General features: G+C 47.7%; 1 protein-coding gene across 3 annotated transcripts in view; it reads right to left on the bottom strand.

Moving 5' to 3' along the window:
• alg9 (ALG9 alpha-1,2-mannosyltransferase) overlaps positions 1–26950 on the bottom strand; it is a 292047-nt gene that overhangs the window by 206541 nt on the left and 58556 nt on the right. For all 3 annotated transcript variants that reach the window (XM_078198978.1, XM_078198979.1, XM_078198981.1), the window contains exons 9-10: positions 26756–26878; positions 13619–13773 (exon numbers count right to left, since the gene is read on the bottom strand). In XM_078198978.1, coding sequence (XP_078055104.1) covers positions 13619–13773; positions 26756–26878 — 278 coding nt within the window. The remainder of the gene's footprint in view (positions 1–13618; positions 13774–26755; positions 26879–26950) is intronic.

Here is a 26950-nt window from a genome sequence, read left to right as displayed (position 1 = left end):
GGCAGACAGAGGAGGAGGAAGACCACCAGGAGTCGCTGCGCTTGGCGCCCTCGCCCACGTGCGATTCATGGGGGCGGCCATCATGGTCCACGACGACTAGGAGCGACCAGCAGGGGTCCTCAGCATCCACATCGGCAGCATGCAGTGACGCCCAGGGGCCAACGGTGGCGTCGATCTCCCTGGACCAGACCAGGCACTACAGACTTGAAAATTCCATGATGGATATAAAGGTTAGTGGTCGAACTGTGAATTGTCTGTTTGACAGTGGGAGCACCGAAAGTTTCATACACCCTGAAACTGCTAAAAGGTGTGGACTCCGGGTTCTCCCTGCCAAGCAGACAATTTCCATGGCATCACGGTCCCGGTCTGTACCGATCCAAGGACGATGTATGGTAACTCTTGAGGTACAGGGCACAATTTACGAGCAATACAGGCTCCTTGTGTTACCTCACCTTTGCGCGCCAATTCTCCTCGGACTAAACTTTATGGTCCACATGAAGAGTGTGATCCTACAGTACGGTGGGCCACTCCCTTCACTGGCAGTAGGGAATCAGCCGCAGCCTCCAAATTGCCCAAAGCGCCCCGCATGCAATCTATCCACCCTGAAAATCACTACACCATCCCTTTTTAAAAATCTGGTACCTGGCTGCAAGCCCATCGCTACTAAAAGTAGGCGTTACAGCGCTGAGGACCGGATCTTTATTAGATCTGAGGTTCAGCGGCTCCTCAAGGAAGGGATCATACAGGCCAGTGCTAGTCCGTGGAGAGCGCAGGTCGTGGTAGTCAAAAGCGGGAACAAACCTCGGATGGTCATCGACTATAGTCAGACCATTAATCGTTATACGCAGCTGGATGCGTATCCTCTCCCGCGCATTTCTGATATGGTCAATCAGATTGCGCAGTACCGAGTGTTTTCTACCATAGACCTTAAGTCCGCCTACCATCAACTCCCCATCCGCCCAGAGGACCGACAATATACGGCTTTTGAGGCGGATGGTCGTCTATGCCAATTCCTCAGGGTTCCATTTGGTGTCACCAATGGGGTCTCGGTCTTCCAGCGTGCTATGGACCGAATAGTGGACCAGAACGGGTTGCGGGCTACCTTCCCGTACCTGGATAACGTCACCATCTGCGGCCATGACCAGCAGGACCACGACACGAATCTCCAACACTTTCTGCGCACTGCATCTCGCCTGAATCTGACCTATAACAGGGAGAAGTGCGTATTCCGTACGCGTAGGTTAGCCATCCTCGGATACGTGGTGGAAAATGGGGTCATTGGCCCTGATCCAGACCGTATGCGCCCACTTACTGAACTTCCCTTGCCCGCTAGCACGAAAGCACTGAGGAGATGCCTCGGGTTCTTTTCATATTATGCACAGTGGGTCCCCAACTACGCGGACAAAGCTCGTCCGCTCATTAAGTCCACGACCTTCCCACTTACGCCGGAGGCCCAATTGGCCTTCAAGGCTTTGAAAAGCGACATCTCGAAAGCCACGATGCACGCGGTGGATGAATCCATTCCTTTCCAGGTGGAGAGTGATGCATCTGATTTCGCCCTAGCCGCCACACTAAACCAGGCAGGCAGGCCCGTCGCGTTCTTTTCCCGCACCCTTCAAGGCCCAGAAATTCGGCACTCAGCGGTGGAGAAGGAGGCTCAGGCCATTGTGGAGGCAGTCAGACACTGGCGCCATTACCTGGCAGGGAAGCGGTTCACCCTGATCACGGATCAACGATCCGTGGCGTTTATGTTCAGCAACACGCAGAGGGGCAAGATCAAGAACGATAAGATCTTGCGGTGGAGAATTGAGCTCTCCACCTATAATTACGATATTATGTATCGTCCAGGGAAGCTCAATGAGCCCTCGGATGCCCTCTCGCGCGGAACATGCGCCATCATGCAGGAGGACCGCTTGAAGGCTCTCCACAATGATCTGTGTCATCCTGGAGTCACCAGACTCTACCACTTCGTCAAAGCCCGCAACCTGCCCTACTCGGTGGAGGATGTCAGGTCAGTGACGAGAAGCTGTCGGATTTGCACAGAATGCAAACCACACTTTTATCGACCAGACCGGGCACAATTGGTCAAGGCCACTCGCCCTTTTGAGAGGCTGAGTGTGAATTTTAAGGGCCCCCTTCCCTCAACGGACCGGAATGTCTATTTCCTCAACATAATAGACGAGTATTCCCGGTTTCCGTTTGTTGTCCCCTGTGCGGACACGTCGACTGCCACCGTCATCAAGGCATTCAGTGAGCTTTTTACCCTGTTCGGGTACCCCTGCTACATTCATAGCGACAGGGGCTCGTCGTTCATGAGCAACGACTTGAGGCAATTCCTGCTCTCATTCGGGATTCACTCTAGTAGAACCACGAGCTACAACCCTAGGGGTAACGGACAGGTGGAAAGGGAGAATGCTACAGTCTGGAAGGCTGTCCTACTGGCACTGAAATCCAGGGGCCTTCCAGTCTCCCGTTGGCAGGAGGTCCTTCCAAATGCGCTCCATTCTATCCGCTCCCTCCTGTGTACGGCAACCAATGCTACTCCCCACGAGAGGATGTTCTCATTCCCTCGGAAGTCGTCCTCGGGAACCTCATTGCCAGCCTGGTTGACGTACCCAGGACCCGTCCTTCTGCGGCGACATGTGAGGGCTCGCAAGTCCGACCCCTTGGTCGAACCGGTCCAACTCCTCCACGCCAACCCTCAGTATGCCTATGTGGCATATCCTGACGGGCGAGAGGACACTGTCTCCATTAGAGACCTGGCGCCCGCAGGGGACGTAGCAACTCCTGTCGCTCCTATTCCCCCAGTCACGAATCCACTACTCCTCATTGCTTCCCCAGACATGGCGCGGTCAGCACCGGGACCAGTGCATAACACTTTTACTCCCATGTACAGCTTGCCTGAGACTCGGAGATCGGCGCCACCATCATCACCACCACCACCACCACCAAAGGTTCCAGGATCCCCTGCACCATCGCCTCACCAGGGCCAGCCGGCCCGGGAGTCCTTGAGGGGACAGCCAGACGTTGTTTTGGAAAGAACGCCACCGCAAGCACCTGCTCCGGTTTCGCAACCGGTGTTGAGGAGATCACAGCGTCGGTGCGGTCCTCCAGACCGTCTGGACTTGTGAATTCTGTTTATATGACCTGTTTTTCTTGCACCCCGCCACCTTTTGTTCTTAAAGGAGGGGTGAATGTGGTGAACCATCGTTGGTTCACCACTGGGGGTTGTTATTATATTACTGTTGGGCTAGGGTGTTGTTACTGTGGGGGTTGTACAATGTTGTTGGGTAATGCGCGTCAATAAGCACATGGAACCAAGGCTTCGGTATTGAAGGCTTTAATAAAGTAACAATGGAACTACTAACACGAATACACCAGTTCAGACTGAAGGGGTCCTGCCGGAGCAGGGGGTCTTATACCTCGCCACCGGAGGCGGGACCCCACTGGAATGTGCCATGATAACTCTTATAACAGGTAAACACCCTAACCCAACAACATAGTACAACCCCCACAGTAACAACACCCTAGCCCAACAGTAACATAGTAACAAACCCCAGTGGTGAACCAATGATGGTTCACCACATTCACCCCTCCTTTAAGAACAAAAGGTGGCGGGGTGGACGAAAAACAGGTCATATAAACAGACAATAACAGACAATCACAGGATTCACAAGTCCAGACGGTCTGGAGGACCGCACCGACGCTGCGACCTCCTCAACACCGGTTGCGAAACCGGAGCAGGTGCCGATCTCCTCAACACCGGTTGCGAAACCGGAGCAGGTGCTTGTGGTGGCGCTCTTTCCAAAGCAACGTCTGGCTGTCCCCTCAAGGACTCCCGGGCCGGCCGGCCCTGGTGAGGCAATGGTGCAGGGGATCCTGGAACGTTTGGTGGTGGTGGTGGTGATGATGATGGTGGCGCCGATCTCCGAGTCTCAGGCAAGCTGTACATGGGAGTAAAAGTGTTATGCACTGGTCCCGGTGCTGACCGCGCCACGTCTGGGGAAGTAATGAGGAGTAGTGGATTCGTGACTGGGGGAATAGGAGCGACAGGAGTTGCTACGTCCCCTGCGGGCGCCAGGTCTCTAATGGAGACAGTGTCCTCTCGCCCGTCAGGATATGCCACATAGGCATACTGAGGGTTGGCGTGGAGGAGTTGGACCGGTTCGACCAAGGGGTCGGACTTGCGAGCCCTCACATGGCGCCGCAGAAGGACGGGTCCTGGGTACGTCAACCAGGCTGGCAATGAGGTCCCCGAGGACGACTTCCGAGGGAATGAGAACATCCTCTCGTGGGGAGTAGCATTGGTTGCCGTACACAGGAGGGAGCGGATAGAATGGAGCGCATTTGGAAGGACCTCCTGCCAACGGGAGACTGGAAGGCCCCTGGATTTCAGTGCCAGTAGGACAGCCTTCCAGACTGTAGCATTCTCCCTTTCCACCTGTCCGTTACCCCTAGGGTTGTAGCTCGTGGTTCTACTAGAGTGAATCCCGAATGAGAGCAGGAATTGCCTCAAGTCGTTGCTCATGAACGACGAGCCCCTGTCGCTATGAATGTAGCAGGGGTACCCGAACAGGGTAAAAAGTTCACTGAAAACCTTAATGACGGTGGCAGTAGACGTGTCCGCACAGGGGAAAACAAATGGAAACCGGGAATACTCGTCTATTATGTTGAGAAAATAGACATTCCGGTCCGTTGAGGGAAGGGGGCCCTTAAAATCCACACTCAGCCTCTCAAAAGGGCGAGTGGCCTTGACCAATTGTGCCCGGTCTGGTCGATAAAAGTGTGGTTTGCATTCTGCGCAAATCCGACAGCTTCTAGTCACTGACCTGACATCCTCCACCGAGTAAGGCAGGTTGCGGGCTTTGACGAAGTGGTAGAGTCTGGTGACTCCAGGATGACACAGATCATTGTGGAGAGCCTTCAAGCGGTCCTCCTGCATGATGGCGCATGTTCCGCGCGAGAGGGCATCCGAGGGCTCATTGAGCTTCCCTGGACGATATATAATATCGTAATTATAGGTGGAGAGCTCAATTCTCCACCGCAAGATCTTATCGTTCTTGATCTTGCCCCTCTGCGTGTTACTGAACATAAACGCCACGGATCGTTGATCCGTGATCAGGGTGAACCGCTTCCCTGCCAGGTAATGGCGCCAGTGTCTGACTGCCTCCACAATGGCCTGAGCCTCCTTCTCCACCGCTGAGTGCCGTATTTCTGGGCCTTGAAGGGTGCGGGAAAAAAACGCGACGGGCCTGCCTGCCTGGTTTAGTGTGGCAGCTAGGGCGAAGTCACTACTAACACGAATACACCAGTTCAGACTGAAGGGGTCCTGCCGGAGCAGGGGGTCTTATACCTCGCCACCGGAGGCGGGACCCCACTGGAATGTGCCATGATAACTCTTATAACAGGTAAACACCCTAACCCAACAACATAGTACAACCCCCACAGTAACAACACCCTAGCCCAACAGTAACATAGTAACAAACCCCAGTGGTGAACCAACGATGGTTCACCACATTGGGTTAGGGTGTTTACCTGTTATAAGTGTTATCATGGCACATTCCAGTGGGGTCCCGCCTCCGGTGGCGAGGTATAAGACCCCCTGCTCCGGCAGGACCCCTTCAGTCTGAACTGGTGTATTCGTGTTAGTAGTTCCATTGTTACACAATAAAAGCCTTCAATATCGAAGCCTTGGTTCCACGTGCTTAATTGTCGCGCATCACACCACATTTTTATTAACGAGGGCAACACAGTGGTTAGCACTGCTGCCTCACAGCGCCAGGGACCCGGGTTCGATTCCCAGCTTGGGTTAGTACCTGTGCAGAGTTTGCACGCTCTCCCCGTGTCTGCGTGTGTTTCCTCCGGGTGCTCCGGTTTCCTCCCACAGTCCAAAAGACGTGCTGGTTAGGTGCATTGGCCATGCTAAATTCTCCCTCAGTGTACCCGAACAGGTGCCGGAGTGTGGCGGCTCGGGGTTTTTCACAGTAACTTTACTGCAATGCGAATGTAAGCTTACTTGTGACAATAATAAATAAACTTTTAAACTTAAACCTCTTTGCTCGCTGACCAAAACTGACTTCAATTTTAAAATTTGCATCCTAGTTTTCAAATCCCCCTCCCTCCTTTCTGTGGCCTCACCACTCCCCACCTCAGTAATCTTTTGCAACCCCACATCCCTCCAGAATATCTGCGCTCCTCTAATTCTGGCAGCTCGGGCAATCCTGATTTCAACCGCTCCAGCATTGGGGGCTGAGTCTCTCACTGCATCGGCCCTAGGCTTTGAATTCCCTCCTTGATCACCCTTTAAGATGATCCTTAAACACCACCTAATCCCAAGGTTTCAGCCACTTGCCCCCACATGGCTCGATGTCAAATTTAGTTTGCTGGAACTGCTGTGAAGCACCTTGGGATGGTTTACTAAGTAGATGCCCCCTCAGAAATGCAAACTATTTGTTGCTGTTACCCTGTATCTGGTCTGGCCTACACTGTAGAGGCTGAGAGGCAGGCAAGCTGCTCAGTCATCGAAACAATTACTACACAGAGTGTGGCAACACCATGGGCCACCATATCTTGTCAAAGCAATTAGGGAAGGTTCCTGAAACCAAAAGAGAAGCTGCTGGAAAATCTCAGCAGGTCTGGCAGCATCTGTGAGGAGAGAAAAGAGCTGACGTTTCGAGTCCAGTTGACCCTTTGTCAAAGCTGAGACAAAGAGGACTCGAAACGTCAGCTCTTTTGGACTGTGGGAGGAAAGCCACGCAGACATGGGGAGAACATGCAGACTCTGCACAGAGAGTGACCCAAGCCAGGAATTGAACCTGGGTCCCTGGCACTTTGAGGCAGCAATGCTAACCACTGTGCCACCATGTTGCCCTATCAATTATTAATTTTTCTGAGCCACAGCAGCTAAGTCAATGCCCAGGTCGCAGTTGCTGTTGACCCAGCTTCTGTAAAATATACTAAATAAAAGAAAGGGATTGAAGATGATGGGTTGGCAGGAGAGGGGCCAGACACTTAGAAATCTGAGAACAAAATTGCTCTCGGAGAGTAAGAAAAGCCATAATTTAGGATGTCACTGAATAAATGATGTACATTTTGAGATTTCTTTTCCTGCCTCTCCTGAATCTATATATTTTATGGATAAGATGGTCTTTTCATTTTAATAATTCTGTAGCTAAGGAACCTCGGCTACTTCCAACTTGCAATTGCTCGCTCGCACAGAACTTGTATATTGTTGAACATGGAGGCAGGTTGCCAAAACTTTTCTTGCTTTGGACAAACTCAGGACAAACACAAGAATGCCAAATTTCAAGCGATCACAACAATTTACACCACAGGAGAAAAAAAGGTGTTGATTGGTTGGCAAGTTGACTCGCAAATTGACTCAGATTGGCCAAAGCATCGCCATGGGGAAAGCAATGGGGACATTGAGGCTCCTTGGTAATTCAAAATGGCACAAAGCAGGGATGCGTTCTCTGCAAGCAAGAGGAATATGCTCAAGACTTATTTGAATTTCTGTGGATCATGGAGAGCCCCATTGCTCTCTCCCATGGCAACACCTTGGCCAAAGTGGGCAGCACGGTAGCACAGTGGTTAGCACTGCTGCTTCACAGATCCTGGGACCTGGGTTCGATTACCGGCTTGGGTCACTGTCTGTGTGGAGTTTGCACGTTCTCCTCGTGTCTGCGTGGGTTTCCTCCGGGTGCTCCGGTTTCCTCCCACAGTCCAAAGATGTGCGGGTTAGGTTGATTGGCCATGCTATAAATTGCCCTTAGTGTCCTGAGATGCGTAGGTTAGAGGGATTCGTGGGTAAATATGTAGGGATATGGGGGTCGGGCCTGGGTGGGTTTGTGGTTGGTGCAGACTCGATGGGCCGAATGGCCTCTTTCTGTACTGTAGGGTTTCTATGATTTGCCAACCAATCAGCACCCCCTTTTCTTTTGTGTGCAACTAGTTGCAATCCTTTGAAATTTGGCATTCTTGTGTTGGTCCAGGTGAGAAGACAAAAAACTTCTGGAACATAAAAAAAAGCTGCAGTTGCTGGAGATCTGATATAAAAATAGAAAGTGCTGGAAAAACCCAGCGGGGCTGGCAGCATCTGTGGAGGGAGAAACAAAGTTAAACATTTCGAGTCCAATATGACCCTTTGTTGGAACTGTCTCTCCTTTCAGCAACCTCCAATTTAAAAAAATTCTTTCAAGGGATATGGGCATCGTTGGCAAGGCCAACATTGGTTGCCCATTCCTAATTGCCCTTGAGCTGAGTGACTTGCTTGGCCATTTCAGAGGGCAGTTAAGAATCAACCACATGGAGTCACACATAGGCCAGACCAGCTGGTTTTGTTGAGGACATTAAAGTCATAGAATCAGAGGGATATACAGCACGTAAACAGGCCCTTCGGCCCAACTTGTCCATGCCGGCCAGGTTTCGTAAACTGAATTAGTCCCATTTGCCTGCGTTTGGCCCATATCCCTTTAAACCTTTCCCATCCATGTGCCTGCCCAAATGTCTTTTAAATGTTGCCATCATACCCTCCTCTACCACCTCCTCTGGCAGCTCATTCCATTAGTGAATTAGAGATGTATTTTTTCACCCGACAACTACAATGGTTTTACGGTCATTGTCAAGACTTTTAATTGAATTGAAATTCCACTAAATGCCGTGGTAGGATTTGAAATTTGATGGGAATGTCATCAGGAATGCTCGAAATACTTTCCCCCGTTACCCCAGGGTCTGTGGACTACTAGTCCAGTGACTGCCTCCCCTGGGATTTTTTTAAAAATTCAATTAAAATGGGAATGTCATACGGAATGCACGGAATGCCTGCACTCTGCTGTCGCTGTGTTGCTGAGCGGTATGCAATTATCAGGAGAATGTGGCAATTGGACACAGAATTCAATACTCAGTACTCGTAACAAACCTCGTCAACTGTCACTATCTCTCGAGAATGTACCACAGAGCAATGCAGTGCCCTCCCCCCTCGCCTCGCCCCTCCCCCCCATTTCAATCATGCCACTACGGAAGGAAAACATAGGAAGAATGCTTTAGCCCTTTACAGTTTAATTCCGCATGTGCGTGAGCTGAGCTAACCCTGCTTCCCAATAGCGTTTTGTGAATTTATAGTAGGATCTTGCAAGCCAGAGGGGAGGTAGTGTCATAGTGGCATTGTTGCTGGACTAGTAATCCAGAGACCCAGCGTAATGCTCTGGGGACCCGGGTTCGAATCCTACCCTGGTAAATGGTGAAATGTGAATTCAATAAAAATCTGGAATTAAAAGCCTGATGATGACCATGAAACCATTGTCGCAAAAACCCATCCGGTTGACTCATGTCCTTTCGGGAAGGAAATCTGTCGTCCTTACCTGGTCTGGCCTACATGTGGCTCCAGCGCCACAGCAATGTGGTTGACTATAATGTTGGTTGAAATAATGAGGGGCATAGATCAGCTAGATAGTCAATATCTTTTCCCAAAGGTAGGGGAGTCTAAAACTAGAGGGTATAGGTTTAAGGTGAGAGGGGAGAGATACAAAAGAGTTCAAAGGGGCAATTCTTTCAACAGAAGGTGGTGAGTGTCTGGAACAAGCTGCCAGAGATAGCAGTAGAGGCGGGTACAATTTTGTCTTTTAAAAAGCATTTAGACAGTTACATGGGTAAGATGGGTATAGAGGGATATGGGCCAAACACGGGCAATTGGGACTAGCTGAGTCATTAAAAAAAGGGCAGCATGAACAAGTTGGGCCGAAGGGCCTGTTTCCATGCTGTAAACCTCTATGACTCTTAAATACCCTCAGGGATGGGCAATAAAAGCTGGCCCAGCCAGCGATGCTCACATCCCATGTTCGAATAATTTAAAAAAGCAAGAATTCAGAGATCACCTTCATAACTGTGAAGTTATAGAGAGGTGGCAAAATAGGTATTAATAAAGTTGCATGTATTTTAAAGATCTCTTTTCTTTCTCCTCCACGCTCTCTCTTTTCCGTCTGACCTCTTGATGGAGACAGTAAGAAGTCTCACAACACCAGGTTAAAGTCCAACAGGTTTATTTGGTAGCAAAAGCCATAAGCTTTCGGAGCGCTGCTCCTTCGTCAGATGGAGTGGAAATGTGTGACATTTCCACTCCATCTGACTAAGGAGCAGCGCTCCGAAAGCTTATGGTATTTGCTACCAAATAAACCTGTTGGACTTTAACCTGGTGTTGTGAGACTTCTTACTGTGTTTACCCCAGTCCAACGCCGGCATCTCCACCTCTTGATGGAGTGCAGTTTCACAGATCATAGAATCCCTACAGTGTCATTCAGCCCATCAAATGGGGCAGCACGGTGGCACAGTGGTTAGCACTGCTGCCTCACAGCGCCAGAGACCTGGGTTCGATTCCTTGGGTGACTGTGCGGAGTTTGCACATTCTCTCCATGTGGGTTTCCTCTGGGTGCTCTGGTTTCCTCCCACACTCCAAAGATGTGCGGGTTGTCAGGGGTATTAGCAGGGTAAATACATGGGGTTACGGGGATAGGGCCTGGGTGGGATTGTTGTTGGTGCAGGCTCGATGGGCCAAATGGCTTCCTTCTGCACTGTAGGGATTTTAAGTTTGCACCGACACTCCGACAGAGCATCTTACCCAGGCCCATCCCCGCCCTACCTCATAGCCCCACGTGTTCATGCCACTAATCCCCCTAGCCCATCTTAAGGCACTAAGGGGCTATTTAGCATGGCCAATCCACCTAGCCTGCGTTTGGGCTGTTCACTCAATTGGCCATTTATCAGTTGTGGCCTGTTCGTGTACAGGAGCTACTTAAGCACATGGGCCGAACACGGTCATACTCATGGTCATACAATCCAGGTATCATTGAATAGGGTCCGGGAATGAGGAGATTTACCCCTAAGCTGGACATGCATTGCTGTCAGACATTACTGCCTATGTGGCTCAGTTATTTGTTGCTGTATCAACAAAGCCTTTGACAGTGCCCAAGATTTCAGTCCTTATTTGGACCTGCATTGTATCAGAGGAGAGACAGCTCACAGAGCTTTGATCTGAACTGCAATGTTCTGCTATAATTTATACCCCTTTAATAGACATGTGCCTTGAATTAAACAGTTGACGACCATTAAGATACTCACTATTTTCCCTTCAGGAACGAGAGCGTAGAAAATGCAGTCAGGAGAGAGACATTATTTATTTAATTACCATTTTGCTGAAGATGTATAATCTAGCATGTGATCCGATAGGAAATTATTCTACCCTTTATGTGGAATTCTTTTAAAAATGACATTCCAGAATCAAATAGAACATAGAACATAGAACAGTACAGCACAGAACAGGCCCTTCGGCCCACGATGTTGTGCCGAGTTCACAACCCGTCATCTGCTTTTAGTTTATAAATGGAACAAGATTACTAATATTTTGCGTGGAGGCAGCACGTTCAACCCTTTGTTTCATTTATATTCAGACAGATGTTGAAGAGTTTTATGGTACCATCCTCCTATGTCAGTATAAGCTGAAGACACGTTGTTTCGAGAATTCCAATATGTTTTTCTGTGATGATTACAGAATACTAATTTTGCCATCTTGGTCTTTCATGCCTAACATGTAAAGTGGGGATCTGATGTTCTTTATTGGTGGGAAAGTGGGCAAGTTAAACACAGAGGGGCAGAGCTCAGAACTTGCAAAGAAAGATTGTTTCGCTGGTCGGTCTCTGCTGGATCTGACACCAGCGCATTGTTCATGGGTAACTTCACGGCAGTGCTCCCAGTCACGCCTGCACAGTGACAAGCACTGCTGCCAAGGACCCGGGTTCGATTCCCGATTGCGCGGAGTCTGCACCTTCCCCCCCCCGTGCCTATGTGGGTTTCCTCCCACAGTCTGAAAGACGTGCTGGTTAGATGCATTGGCCATGCTAAATTCTCCCTCAGTGTACCCCAGAGTGTGGCGACTAGGGATTTTTCACAGTAACTTCATTGCAGTGCAGTGTAAGCCTACTTGAGACACTCATAAATAACCTTTACACTTAAACAGTTACAGTGTTCTATGTGGATAAATGATATGCGATGCATCAGCTAAATAAGTTTAGTCACTTATTCTGCCCGTATCACGGTGATACCATCTGAGCAGGGAGGGGGGGGATGGGGGGAGGGAGGGATGCACGGACGCACGCACGCACACATGCACGCACACGCGCGCACCCTATATGATTGGCATCAGTTTCATTTGATAACATACACACACACACACGCACACACATGCACACACACGCACACACACATCCACCCAACCAGTAGGAATGTTTATTTATTCATTCATGGAACATGGGCGTCACTGGCTGGCCAGCATTTATTGCCCATCCCTAGTTGCCCTTGGTGGGCAGTTGAAAGCCAACCACATTGCTGTGGCTCATGTAGGCCAGGACCAGGTAAGGACGGCAGATTTCCTCCCCTAAAGGACATTAGTGAACCAGATGGGTTTTTCCAACATTCAACAATGGTTTCATGGTCATCAGTAGATTCTTAATTCCAGATATTTTTTATTGAATTAAAATTTCACCAACTGCCGTGGAGGGATTCGAACCCGGGTTCCCAGAACATTAGCTGAGTTTCTGGATTAATAGTCTAGCGATAATACCACTAGGCCATCGCCTCCCCATCCGCCACTTGGTGACAGATTGCTAGACGCATCTGATGGAGAATTCTACCTTGTAACTTTCATGGAAATGTAAACGGAATAATGTAATATAATTCCAATATATACTAGCAGAAATGCCAGAAACCCATGTAATAAAAGAGAATGACCTACTCAGTTCCCACGTTGAAGGATCCTCGCCATCCACGAGTGAAATATATCAGAGATATTAGGTGAAATTACTGTCCATTCCTACTTATTCCTATTTCTAAAAGTGAGAATAGGAAGCCAACAGTCTTCAAGTTCAAGTTTATTTATCAGTCACAAGTAAGGCTTCCATGAACACTGCAATGAAGTTACTGTGAAATTCCCCTAGTTGCCACATTCCGGCACCTGTTCGGGTCAATGCACCTAATCAGCATGTCTTTCAGAATGTGGGAGGAAATCAGAGCACCCAGAGGAAACCCACGCAGACATGGGGAGAACGTGCAGACTCTGCACAGACAGTGACCCAAGCCGGGAATCGAACCCGGGTCCCTGGCGCCGAGAGGCAACAGTGCTAACCATTGTGCCACCATGCCGCCCTTCAACAAGGGCAAGGTCGAAGGTGCCAGTTAGAAGCAGCACTCAATGTAGACAGAGTTAGCAAACAGCCCAGGCTCTTTGCTTCTGAATGATCCTTGCTGCAACTTCATGCAAGCTCGGACTATAGTTGAAAACCACAGGTTTGATCTCAGCACTTATGTACGTCCTATCCACAATAAACCGTCATTTAATGCGCAGGGTCACATGTGGGAAAACACCCTTTGTGAACTAGGTATTGGGGAACCATTTTCTAAGGGTTCATATATTGCAGCATGATTTATCCGTTTCAGGCAACTGGAGAGATGGCGGTGAAGCAAACTGGAGGGCAAACAATTCTTTTACACATTAAATATTCCCATGGCATTAACTCCCCATGTACCAGCACCCATCAAGACCAGGGGGATCCAAATCAGACCAAACACTCACCTGTAACGCAGAAAGAGCCACTGCCCCACAGAGACAGAAGAGGGGATAGATGGGAAACAGGAAACGCTCCTCCTTGTGAGGTCGAGTGAAGAACACCAGAATCCAGATGTACATGGGTGAAAGCGTCAGCCAATAGGGGCGACCCAGGTTGTGAACTGGAACAAGAGGAAGAGTCAATGTTGTATCAAAATACATGAAACATTCAGACAAAAGTTGCCGGGGGAAAAGTTTTTCTGGCTTTCAAAGTAAATTGGTGCAACAAACTTGCGCTTCTAACAGTATAAGTTTGAGATTGTAAGACATAATGTGTGACACTTTGAATAACAGGCCTTTTAATAGGGCGTTAGAAAGGAACTGAAAAATATAGTTCACCTTTGACATTCTTTACTGTCTGCCATCAACAATTTTGTTTAATTGAAAATCTTTAAGATGTGTTGCATTCAGTTATTAGCAGTCTCAATTTGGAATCCAGGATTACATTATACAGTAATTGTCACTTTACGCTCAATTTAGTACTTTATATAATCAAAATCTTTCTTGGTTAGCATTCTGTGGTAGTCTATTAGCATTCTATGCAAACAACATTGCAGAGAGCATGGACAATCTATGGAACAGACTCCCTACGGAGATGGTAGAAGCAGCTTGGGCTGATTCATTCAAATGCAAATTAGATAGATTTTATTTTTGAAAAGTTACATTTCGGAATACGGTACTTGAATAATTTGAGACGTGAAATGTAACTGTAAAAACAATGAGGAGGAGCTTCACACAGTGTCAGCTGTGGTTGACTCATTAGAAGTGCTGACCCTGGGCGGAATTTTGCAAGCACGTCCGCCCAAGGTTCGTACGATTCCGCCTGAGGCCAACGGAGAATGCCGACCTCCAAGCCTCGCCCGGCCCCTGGCATCGGGGCGGGCCTGCCAGTAAACCTCCGGCCTTTGTGTCACAAGGCTCCGGGTTCAAGTCCCACCCCAGGAGTTAGGCATAAAATCAAAGCTGAAACTCCAGTGCAATATTGAGGGAGTGCTGCACTGTCTGAGGTGCCACCTGTGGAATCTCCTTTATGTTCACATTGACTTTCCACTAACTTCCTTACACGGTTGCGTCTAATGGCTGCACTGAACTGTCATTCCTAAATTATGTTCTTTTAGTACTTGAATTCTTGTTTACATTATCAATGCCTATCATAATTTTCAAAATTGCACTACATCACTGCATTATACTACAATCTAATATTCTTCTCTGCAATATTTCTCTCTTTAAAGGTTTAAGTTTTAAAGACAAAAGTTTTAGAGTTTATTTATTTGTAGACTTACATTAACACTGCAATGAAGTTACTGTGAAAAAATCAATTTCAAGTGATTAAGTATCTGTTAGACACCGTTAGCCCTGACTTTTGCAGAATTGGATTGATTCTGGAGGTAGGCAGGACCTCACAGAAACCCTACAATGCAGAAGGAGGCCACTTGGCCCATGGAGTCTGCACCGCCTCTCCGATAGATCATCTTACCCAGGCCTCCCACCCTATCCCTGTAACCCCACGTATTTACCCCATTAATCTACCAAACCTATACATCTTGGGACATAATGGGTCAATTTAGCATGGGCAATCCACCCAACCCACACATCTTTGGACTGTGGGTGGAAACCGGAGCGCCTGGAGGAAACCCACACAGTTACGGGGAGAGCGTGCAAACTCCGCACAGACAGTGATCCAAGGAATTGAACCCAAGTCCCTGGGCGCTGTGAGGCAGCAATGCTAACCACTGTGCCACCATGCCGCCCTAATTCTGGGATTCATGCCCCCATTCCCAGCATTGGCAATTTTTACTAGCACAGATAACAGCCTGGGTAGCAAGCCCATATCCTGCACTCCAGACCTGGACAGTTCTATTGTGGGGATAGGCATCTCAGGCAATTTTAGTGGATTTGGACCAGTTTCTCAAAGACCCATGGTCATACCCATGCCACCAATAATGCCCCTCTGCCCGGAGCAAACACTCCTCTTCAGCCTGTAGAAACAGAACTTTGCTAAACTATTAGTGAATTAGTGAAATTGGAGCCATGCCAAGGATTCATAATGAGGCCATCTGGGAACTATATCAACAAAACAGATGTCTTCATTGTGAATGCTTGGTTGAGCGCCAAGACTCATTCGTTGATTAGCTCTGCAGTGATCTGTTTAGAAAGCTTGAAAGATAAAGGTGGATTTAATTGATTGATATTTTTTAGGAAGGTACAAGTTATTCTTTCTTTTCAATGTCTGTTTGTTTATTTGGACAAGCTTAAGAGGTGTGAAGTGAGGTACGGCTTCTGTTATTCTGTTATTGTTCTGCCTGATTGACACTCACAGGGTTGTCAGAGCAGCAACTTTTTTTCAAAGGGGATTTCTAAATGGGTGTTTTTTTACATGAACATTTCAAGAATGACTACTTAGTATGTGGCCCACTGACTCCATGCAAAAGTGCATACTGAAATCATAGGAACCCTACAATGCAGAAGGAGGCCATTCGGCCCATCGAGTCTGCACCGACCACAATCCCACCCAGGCCCTATTCCCATATCCCTACATATTTACCCGCTAATCCCTCTAACCTACACATCTCAGGACACTAAGGGGCAATTTTAGCATGGCCAATCAATCTAACCCGCACATCTTTGGACTGGGTGAGAGGGCATGGGAGATGTGAGGAATGAGGACTTTGAGGACATAACAGCCTTTAATACAAGAGATGCAAAGTCCCAGGGAGTTGAGGTGGGCCTTCTAACCAGCCCACCTCTGCACTCACCTGCCTCTGTGGCCAGATCAGAACTGCTTCCAGAGTCCACGGGCCCGACAAGGTCCCACTCCCATCTCCCCAGGGTAAAAACAGCGCATGCAGGGACCACTTATACAACAATAGGTCTGCCGAGGCAAAAATCTCTTAACTCAAACTTTCCACCCTGATAGTGAAAAGCTGGCCCATGGTACATTATTTTTTTTTAAATTGCAGGATGTGGGGTGTCGCTGGCTGGCCAACACTTATTGTCCATCCCTAATTGCCCTTGAGAAGGTGATGGTGAGCTGCCTTCTTGAAGCGTTGCAGTCCATGTGGTGTGGGTACACCCACAGTGCTGTTGAGGTGGGAGCTCCAGGATTTTGACCCAGCGACGGTGAAGGAGCGGTGACATAGTTCCAAGTCAGGATGGTGAGCAGCTTGGAGGGAAATGTGCAGGTCGTCGTGTTTCCATGTATCTGATTTGATTTATTATTGTCACATGTGTAAGTATACAGTGAAAAGTATTGTTTCTTGCGCGCTATACTGGCAAAGCATACTGTTCATAGAGAAGAAAAGGAAAGAGTGCAGAATGTAGTGTTACAGTCATAGCTAGGATGTAGAGAAAGATCAACTTAATGCGAGATAGGTCCATTCAAAAGTCCGATGGCAGCAGTTTGAAGAAGCTGTTCTTGCGGTTAGTATGTGACCTCAGACTTTTGTATCTTTTTCCCAACGGAAGAAGATGGAAGAAAGCACATCTGCTGCCCTTGTCCATCTAGGTGGTAGAGGTTGTGGGAACCTTAATGAGTTCCTGCAGTGCACCTTGTAAGTGGTACAAACTGTTGCCATTGTGCGTCAGTGATGGAGGGAGTGAATGTTGAAGCTGATGATGTCTGTGTGGAGTTTGCACGTTCTCCCCGTGTCTGTGTGGGTTTCCTCCGGCTGCTCCGGTTTCCTCCCACAGCCTGAAAGATGCGCAGGTTAGGTTGATTGGCCATGCTAAATCATCCCATTGAGTCAGGGGGATTAGAAGGGTAAATGCGTGGGGTTATGGGGATAGGGCCTGGGTGGGATTGTTGTCAGTGCAGGCTGAATGGGCCGAATGGCCTCCTTCTGCACTGTGAGGTTTTTATGATTCTATAACGGATGAGGTGCCAATCAAGTGGGGCTGTTTTGTCAGAATGGTGTTTCTAGCTCTTTTATTCAATCGAATAATGGATAGGACTATCTCTGATCTACTCATTTCCACTGCCTTTCTAGCACTCACTCATCAAGATAGGTTTTATGGACCAATAAAATTATACGGTTAGAAAACCGACGGAGTAAATCTGAGGAAAGAGCAGAGTACGCACGTATCAGAGCACAGTGTAATTTAGTGAACCCGACGATAGAGGCTGATATTAAAAATAAGTGAAGTCAATTAAGAAATTATCCAAACTGAGGTCACTACAGTTAGAGCTCATGACGTAGGTTGAAAAATAATTCCAACATTTTAACCTTACTCAGAAGGGCAACAAACATTCCGAGTGCTCCTGGATTTATGCTAATGGAAGTTGTGCACAGTATTTAAAGAGGTCACTTTAGAAGACAAATACATAGGTAGCAATTTACTGAATGTCAGTGAGGTGAAGTTGTGTTTGAATGGATGAAGCCAGGCATTATGCTGACAGGTTGCTGGCAATCCGCCCATTAGCTTCTGCTGCCATTTAACACCAAGGCCCTTTTTAATCCCTGTGATCACCGGTCAAAGCGTGAGGCAGTCGGAATCAGCTGTTCTTCAGGAGTCTCGAGAAGATACTGGGTGGGATTTTATGGCCTCGCTCGTCCCAAAACTGTAAAATCCCGCCCAAAGTCAACAGGCTTTTCCATGGTCCACCCCTCGCCCGCTCCGGTTCCCGTGGCGGGCGGGGCGGTAGAACTCCAGACTCCGAATCTTCACTAAAAGGAAAGCTACTTGAATACCACGTACAGTTTTGGTCTCCTTATCCAAGGATTTACTTGCATTGGAGTTCAGAGGATGTTCACTAGGTTGATTCCTGAAAGGGTTGGGACTGCTACCTCACTGCGCCAGGGACCCAAGTTCAATTCCAGCCTTGGGTCTTCCAGTCTGTGCAGAGTTTGCATGTTTTCCCCCGTGTCTGCCTGGGTTTCCTCTGGGTTCTCCGGTTTCGTCCCACAGTCCAAAGATGTGCAAGTGAACTGTCCATGCTAAATTGTCCTTTAGTGTCCCAAGATGTGTAGATTAGGGGGTTAGCAGGGTAAATACGTGGGGTTACAGGGACAGGGCCCAAGTGGGATGCTCTGTCGGAGTGTCGGTACAGACTTGATGGGCCGAACGGCCTCCTACTGCGTTGTAGGAATTCTATTGTGAAGAAAGGTTGAGCAGATTGGACCGATACCCATTGGAGCTTAGAAAAATGTGAAGTGGTCTTATGGAAACATATAGAATCATAGAATCCTACAGTGAAGAAAGAGGCCATTCGGCCCATCGAGTTTGCACCAACCACAATCCCACCCAGGCCCTATCCACATATCCCTACATATTTATCCACTAATCCCTCTAATCTGTGCATCCCGGGACACTAAGGGGCAATTTAGAATGGCCAATCAACCTAACCCGCACATCTTTGGTCTGTGGGAGGAAACCGGAGCACCCGGAGGAAACCCACGCAGACACAGGGAGAATGTGCAAACTCCACACAGACAGCGACCCGAGCCGGGATTCGAACCCAGGTCCCTGGAGCTGTGAAGCAGCAGTGCTAACCACTGTGCTACCGTGCCGCCCAGGGTGGGATTATAGGGTGGGATTCTCCCAAATAAAATTCATAGTGCCAACTTCGCGTAAAAACTGGAGAAAATCCCGCCAGATTTTTTAGCAGGATTTCCATACTGAATCTCCCACACTCTGTGCATCACAGAGAGCCCTAGCGTGAATCTCATTAAAAAGCTGTGGATGGGGCCTATTCCTGGTGGAGAGGCCGGCAGCATAGCGCTGAGTAGGCCACTGTGTACTGTCCGATCTATCACAGCGCATGCGCAGTAGCACCGCATTGCTGGCCTCCCCGACTCACCCCCTCCCCGAAGCCCGCTTCGATCCCCGCCCAGAGTCCCAACAGAATTCCCCCCCCCCCCCCCCCCGCCAACCCCAATCATTGGCTTCCCTCCCTCTGTCACTAGCCCGTGCAGAGTGGCACCGGGACCCTCCACCGATAACCCCCTGACGCCTCGCCCCCATTAGGTCCTGCACCTGGCACCACCCCCTTGGCACTGTTTAATGCCTGGTGGGTCGTGCCAAGGTGTCCCCTGGGCATTGCCACTTTGCCCCTTGGGCAGTGCCAGGGGGCCAGGCTGGCACTGCCAAGCTGGCAATGCCCAGGGGTCATCCCCCTTACCCCCGACCTCTTGGAAGGCCTCCATGGTCCTCCTTCACTCCAGCAGGGTTGGGCTGCCACCTCCCTGCTATTATTAGGGCATTTTCACAGTAACTTCATTAAAGTTTATTTATTAGTCACAAGTAAAGCTTACATTAACACTGCAATGAAGTTACTGTGAAAATCCCCTAGTCGCCACAGTCTGGTGCCAGTTTGGGTCAATACACCTAACTATTACAGTGTTAATGTAAGCCTACTTGTGACACTAATGGATAAACTTTAAAACTTTAAACTCCGCTGGAGTGAAACACTCCAGGATGGGTGGGGGGTGGGGGGTGGTGGAGTGGGGGGGGAGTGGCGCTAGCAGGCCCACAGACTTCAGTTCCGGGCCTGCTAATGGTATTGAAATGCTCATTAGAATAATTTATTCAGCTCCGTGCCAATTTCTGGCACAGAGCTAACAACGCAAGAAATCTGGCGGCCAGAGACATGTGGAGGCCATGGCGTCCAGCGGGATGCCCGCTACATGGCTTCCGCTTGAGTCGCCCGGCCCGTTGCGTTGCTCGAGCAGTGCAACGGGCTGGGAGAATTGCCCCTATAAAATGTTGAGGAGGTTCAATAGGTAAGATGCTGAGAGGATGTTTAACCTCATGTGCAAATATAGAACCGGGAACATGGATTCAGAAAAAGGAATTTTGCATTTAGGGTAGAGATCAAAAGGGATTTCTTCTCTGAGAGAGCTGAGAGCCTCCATCCTTTAATTCATTCAAGGTTGAGTCAGACAATTCGGATGAAGAATCTTATTAGACTTGAAATGTTAACTTTGTTTCTCAGATGCTGACAGACCTGCTGAATGTTTCCAGAACCTTCTGTTTGATATCAGAGATAGACAAGCCGGACAGTGGAGCTGGGTGGGGCCAAGTTCAGATTAGCCATGACCTTTTTGAATGGAGGAGAAGCCTGAGGGTTGGGTGGTCTACTCCTGCTCCTACTTATTCTATTCTTCTGTCATGTTTGTATAGAATAGACCATAAGACCATAAGCAGTAGGAACAGAATTAGGCCATTTGGCCCATCAAGCCTTCTCCATCATTCGATCATGGCTGATATGTTTCTCAACCCCATTCTTCCACCTTTCCCCCGTAACCTTTGATCCCCCTACCAATCAAGAATTGCATTTGGTCAAAGCAAGGTTAATTCCTAAAGGAATACCAGCAGCGAAATTCAAATGTTATTTTTTGTCATTAAATTTTTTTTAGAATGAATGATTAACAGTTCCAAAGCTTCGTTTCAGCTGTTCTTGCAATTTTCAGAACAGGCTAGATGTTTCTCACAAGAATGCTCATTTTGGAAACTCTGACAAGCATCTTCCTCAACTTCTCATGGCTGTCTCTAGTGACTGGATCAGGGACAACATCAGGAAATATTGGTGCTCATTATTGGTGTTATGCAGGTGGGGAGCGCAAATGGGAAATGGGTGAAATAAAGGCCTTTATTTTTGCAAGAAGTGAATAATCATCCAATTCTGTGATGATGTCTCCACCATGACGGAAATCCTCCTGCCCACTCCAACCCAATCACCGGCCTGTGGATACTGATGACTGGTGGGTTAACTGGGAATACAGCATGTTTTGCTCTTGCAAATCAGTGATACACATCAACCTCTTGGAGCACTTCAACTGCAGGTCAATGCCTGGAGGCATCAAAACGACCCATGCCTACACACTGCCAATTAGACAAATCAGTGCGTTTTTGTCAAATCTGGGGGCTGAAATGAGGAGGGATGTCTTCAACAAGAGAGTGTTTTGAATCTTTGAAATGATGTCCCTCAGGAGGCTGTAGATGCCCAGTCATGGAGTACAATCGAGACAGAGATCAGTTGATTTAGGGAATCAAGTGATGTAGGAAACCGGTGATGAAGTGGATTACATAGAGTATGATGTGGAGATGCCCAGATAAACCTGTTGGACTTTAACCTGGTGTTGTGAGACTTCTTACATAGAGTATACAGCAGAGAGGCAGGCCATTCAGCCCAACAGGTACATGCCAGTGTTTACTCTCCATTCAAGCCTCCTCTCAGTCTTCCTCTTCAAAATCTATCATTGTAACTATACATTCTCTTCTCCTTCATCTGCTTGCCCAGCATTTCCTTAAATGGACTATTTCCTTCAACCATTAGTAGAGTTCAGGTCATCAGCCATGATCTTATTGAAAGACAGGCTACAGGATCCATTTGGCCTACTCCTTAATTCATTTTCATTCATTTGTGGGACATGGGCATCGCTGGCTAGCCAGCATTTATTGCCCATCCCTAGTTGCCCTTGTTCAGAGGGCAGTTGAGAGTCAACCACATTGCTGTGGCTCTGGAGTCACAGGTAGGCCAGACCAGGTAAGGATGGCAAATTTCCTTCCCTAAAGGACATTAGTGAACCAGATGGGTTTTCTGACAATCGACAATGGTTTCATGGCCATCAGTACATAGAACATAGAAAGCCACAGCACAAACAGGCCCTTCGGCCCACAAGTTGCGCTGATCATATCCCTACCTCTAGGCCTATCTATAGCCCTCAATCCCATTAAATCCCATGTACTCATCCAGAAGTCTCTTAAAAGACCCCAACGAGTTTGCCTCCACCACCACCGACGTCAGCCGATTCCACTCACCCACCACCCTCTGAGTGAAAAACTTACCCCTGACATCTCCTCTGTACCTACCCCCCAGCACCTTAAACCTGTGTCCTCTCGTAGCAACCATTTCAGCCCTTGGAAATAGCCTCTGAGAGTCTACCCTATCCAGGCCTCTCAGTAGATTCTTAAATCCAGATTTTTTTAAAATTGAATTCAAATCCCATCTGCCGTGGCGGGATTCGAACCCGGGTGTCTAGCAATAATACCTCTAGGCCATTGCCTTCCCATCCTGCTCCTACTTCTTGGAGGGTCAGTGTAGACTCGATAGGCCGAATGGCCTCCTTCTGCACTTCTAGGGATTCTATCCTATTCTATTCCAACTCTCATGTTCTTATGTTTGGACTTTTCCCACTGGACTATTTACAGCCCCAATTAAGCAAACAATTGTACTATTTTGCATATTAAATTCATTTTTGACATCTCAGGCTAGATCAGAGCAAGATCTACAAAACCCAACGTTGTGTAGACCTGAAACGGATGATTTGAAGCTTCAGTATTCTAAAGTCAGATAATGAAGCAACATTTATGTTCAGTTGAATACAGTGACATTTCCACTCAAAAATGTTTGTACCTTCCCCCTACCCCCATTCTACACATTTAAAGATAATTTCTTCAGATTTTTTTTTAATGAGTAGGTTTCCATTAATTTGCTTCAAGATTGCTTTCCTAAACCAAATCTGTGAACCTATTCCAGATGGGATCTGTTTTGATCGTTGCAAATAGACAAATATAAGCCAATAGTGCTCTCTAGTGGCTTTTCTTTACCAAAGTCACATTGCGAATTCTTCCTCTATGTCGTACTGTCAGCAGAATATAAAGTGCTAGGGGAAGAGGTCAATGAAGGCAGCATTAATCCAAAAGAAGGAAATTCCATTACAAAGTCAGAAGTAAAAACCCTCGCTTGGGGAAACTGAAAGATGTTGACGAGCTTAAGAGTTAGTTTTTGATTGGACGCCTAGATTGAATAGCGTGTGCCTTTGATTGTTGGTAACAGGCAGCCTATAGGCCATGGGGCGGCACGGTGCCACAGTGGTTGGCACTGCTGCCTCAAAGCGCCAGGGACCCGGGTTCAATTCTGGCTTGAGTCACTGTCTGTGCGGAGTCTGCACATCTTCCCCATGTCTGCGTGGGTTTCCTCCAGGTATTCCTGTTTCCTCCCACAGTCCGAAAGACGTGCTGTTAGGTGCATTGGCCACTCTGAATTCTCCCTTGGCCAATCTAAATTCTCCCTCAGTGTACCCGAATAGGCGCCGTAGTGTGGCGACTAAGGGATTTTCATAGTAACTTCATTGCAGTGTTAATGAAAGCCTACTTGTTACACTAATGAAAACTAAAATACTCAGCCAGCCTGTGCTTCCAAAACCCCAAAGCAAAATGCCTACTATTGGATGTGATACCACAATTGGGCAGCATTTGCTGGACAATCCTGAGTGTGACAATAACTACACTAACAACCAACTTAAGATAATCAGTCAAGCTCATAATGTGGCTCATTCACACTTTAAGTGATGTACATTGATATGAGGGGCCCTGATCTTTTCAAAAGGAATATGCCTTGCATCTTTTTTGAATTCTCCAGTAGCCTGGGGAGCCGATAGTTTTTCATTGCTTTCTCCATGGCAATATCGCAGCCAGAGACAACTTGCCAACCAATCAGCACCCTGTCTTATACTGTTTGAAATTTGGCATTCTTGCATTTGTCCTGATGAGTCTAAGCCAAAAAGCTTCAGTAACATACCTCTCTTTTCAGTAATATTTTAATTGGTCAATTCTCAATTGCTTAATTCTCAATTCAATAATATCTTTAATTGCTTAGTTCTCAATTACATTATGGACAAAATGTAAGCAGATGACATGAAATGTTGAATGTTCAGCCAGGCCTTGAAGTGAATATTCGGCCGGATTTTATCCTGAATATTAAGGGGAACAAGAGTCACTAGTTCCTTGTTTATAGGTCACTGATTTTTATACTTGCACAATTCTGGCGCATTGATTCTATCGGGTCAAGGCTGAGGGGTTTGTTTTTATTTATTTGTCATTATTCTGAGTTCTGAATGCATGCTGGGATCTTGGTCTCCAGAGTCCTTCAGAACCAAACTCCAAGCAAGCATTCTTTGCATGAAAGCTTTGACAATTGCAACACAGGGAGAGGCTAACTGGCCAGTTGTGTTTCTGGCAACATGGGAAGGGAGGGTAAGCGCCAGTATCGCCGATCCAACTTCATCCTTGGCTTGATTTTCACAAACGCGCACTTTCCAACAATGTGCACCACTAGCAAGCTGGGACTATGGCTGCCTTTACCCCTCATTAGTCAAGGGATAGCAATTATTGGAGCATCCCTAGAAGCAATTAGGGATGGGCAATAAATGATGGCCTTACCAGCGAAGCCCACATTCCATGAATGAATGAAAGAAATACTGCTTCAGCTGAACTCAGCAGCTTAGTGCTTGTTACTATAATGGAGATGATTTTGGCCAGTTTCATCACTTGCAGAACCGTAAAAACTTTCAAGAATAAACAGGGTAGCAGCTAAATCGATTCATTTTGCCTCTTTAGGTGTCTCCCTCTGGTTGTGCCCTCTGCAGTTGAGGCTAAGAGACACCCCTCCCACAATTCATCATCGTGTGATCCTGTGCATTACTCAGATGAAGGTCAAGATGACAGGGTGGGAAGTTTCTCTTCCTCTCAGGACCAACTCCACCAAGAAGCTGTTCAAGGGGCGGCAAGGTGGCACAGGGGTTAGCAGTGCTTCCTCACAGCAGTAGGGACTCGGATTCAATTCCGGCCTCGGGTGACTGTTTATGTGGAGTTTGCATGTCTGTGTGAGCTTCCTCCGGGTGCTCCAGTTTCCTCCAAAGGTGCACAGGTTAGGTGGATTGGCCATGCTCAATTGCTCTTTAGTATCCCAATATGTGTAGATTAGGGGGATTGGCCATGCAATTTAGCATGGCCAATCCCCCGTGAGATTACGTGGGATTACAGGGATTGGGTCTGGGTAAAATTGTCCCTTTGTGTCCCAATATGTGTAGATTAGGGGGATTAGCCATGGTAAATTGCCCCTTAGTGTCCTAAGATTTGTAGGTTAGGGGGACTTGAATATTCACTTAGAGGCATGGCTGAACATTCAACATTTGCTTGCATTTTGTCCATAATGAGGAGGAATTTCTTCAGCCAGAGAGTGGTGAATCTGTGGAACTCTTTGCCGCAGAAGGCTGTGGAGGCCAGGTCATTGAGTATCTTTAAGACAGAGATAGATAGGTTCTTGATTAATAAGGGGATCAGGGGTTTATGGGGAAAAGGCAGGAGAATGGAGATGAGAAAAATATCAACCATGATTGAATGACGGAGCAGACTCGATGAGCCGAGTGGCCTAATTCTGCTCCAATGTCTCATGGTTTTATGGATTAGCGGGGTAAATACGTGGGATTACAGGGATTGGGTCTGGGTAAAATGCTCTGCTGGAGAGTCGGGCTGAATGGCTTCTTTCTGCAGTGTAGGGATTCTATGAAGAAGCAATGACAGAGGTCGGCACACCTCAGGAACAGCATGGAGAAATCAAAAATAAAAAGACATGGCCCCGTCCGATGGATAACGGAGGACTAACTATCGTTCGTAACTGCACAAAGAAGACCAGGCTTCTTCCTCAAACGCATTTCTGACAAAGGGTTACACCGATGTAAAGAAAAACAGACGGCGATCCAGCTGAAACCGTGTTAGGGTTTGGCAACTTTGTGTTATGTCCACCATCTCCTTTGTAGTTCCAGGAATCCCAGTTAAACATAGAACAGTACAGCACAGAACAGGCCCTTCGGCCCACGATGTTGTGCCAAGCTTTATCTGAAACCAAGATCAAGCTATCCCACTCCCTATCATCCTGGTGTGCTCCATGTGTCTATCCAATAACCGCTTAAATGTTCCTAAAGTATCTGACTCCACTATCACTGCAGGCAGTCCATTCCACACCCCAACCACTCTCTGCGTAAAGAACCTACCTCTGATATCCTTCCTATATCTCCCACCATGAACCCTATAGTTATGCCCCCTTGTAATAGCTCCATCCACCCGAAGAAATAGTCTCTGAATCTGAAAACTTCAAAATGATCAAATGGGCCAGCAATTCTAGCAGGATGCCAGGCAATAACAAAGAGGAGGCATCCATAATCATTTCTGCTGATTAAATCATCTTATTTTCTGAAAGCTATAACACGGGATTAAGGATGCGAGCCTAATTGATTTAGCCAACCCAGCTTGGGAGTTCCACTTTAGTCAAATTCAAACAGAATTTTGTTTTTGCTAGTCAGAGTTGGGCGAGATCCTTACCATTAAATCTTTGCAGCAGGAATTCCATGAGGGTAGTTAGAGGCAGGACGCAGAGAGCCAATGCGAAAACCACATTGAAATTCAAGCATCCATTGATGAAATAGAACGACCAAGGTTCAGTACCTGGGAGGAGGGTAAAAGAGAGAACGTAGCTGTTAATAAAAGGCAAACCTCTCACTACTCAATGGGTTAAAT

This window comes from Mustelus asterias, chromosome 27 (assembly GCF_964213995.1).
Source record: "Mustelus asterias chromosome 27, sMusAst1.hap1.1, whole genome shotgun sequence".
NCBI lineage: Eukaryota > Metazoa > Chordata > Chondrichthyes > Carcharhiniformes > Triakidae > Mustelus > Mustelus asterias.
The sequence above is the reverse complement of the archived record's forward strand: the minus strand, read 5'-3'. Positions and strand labels throughout refer to the sequence as shown.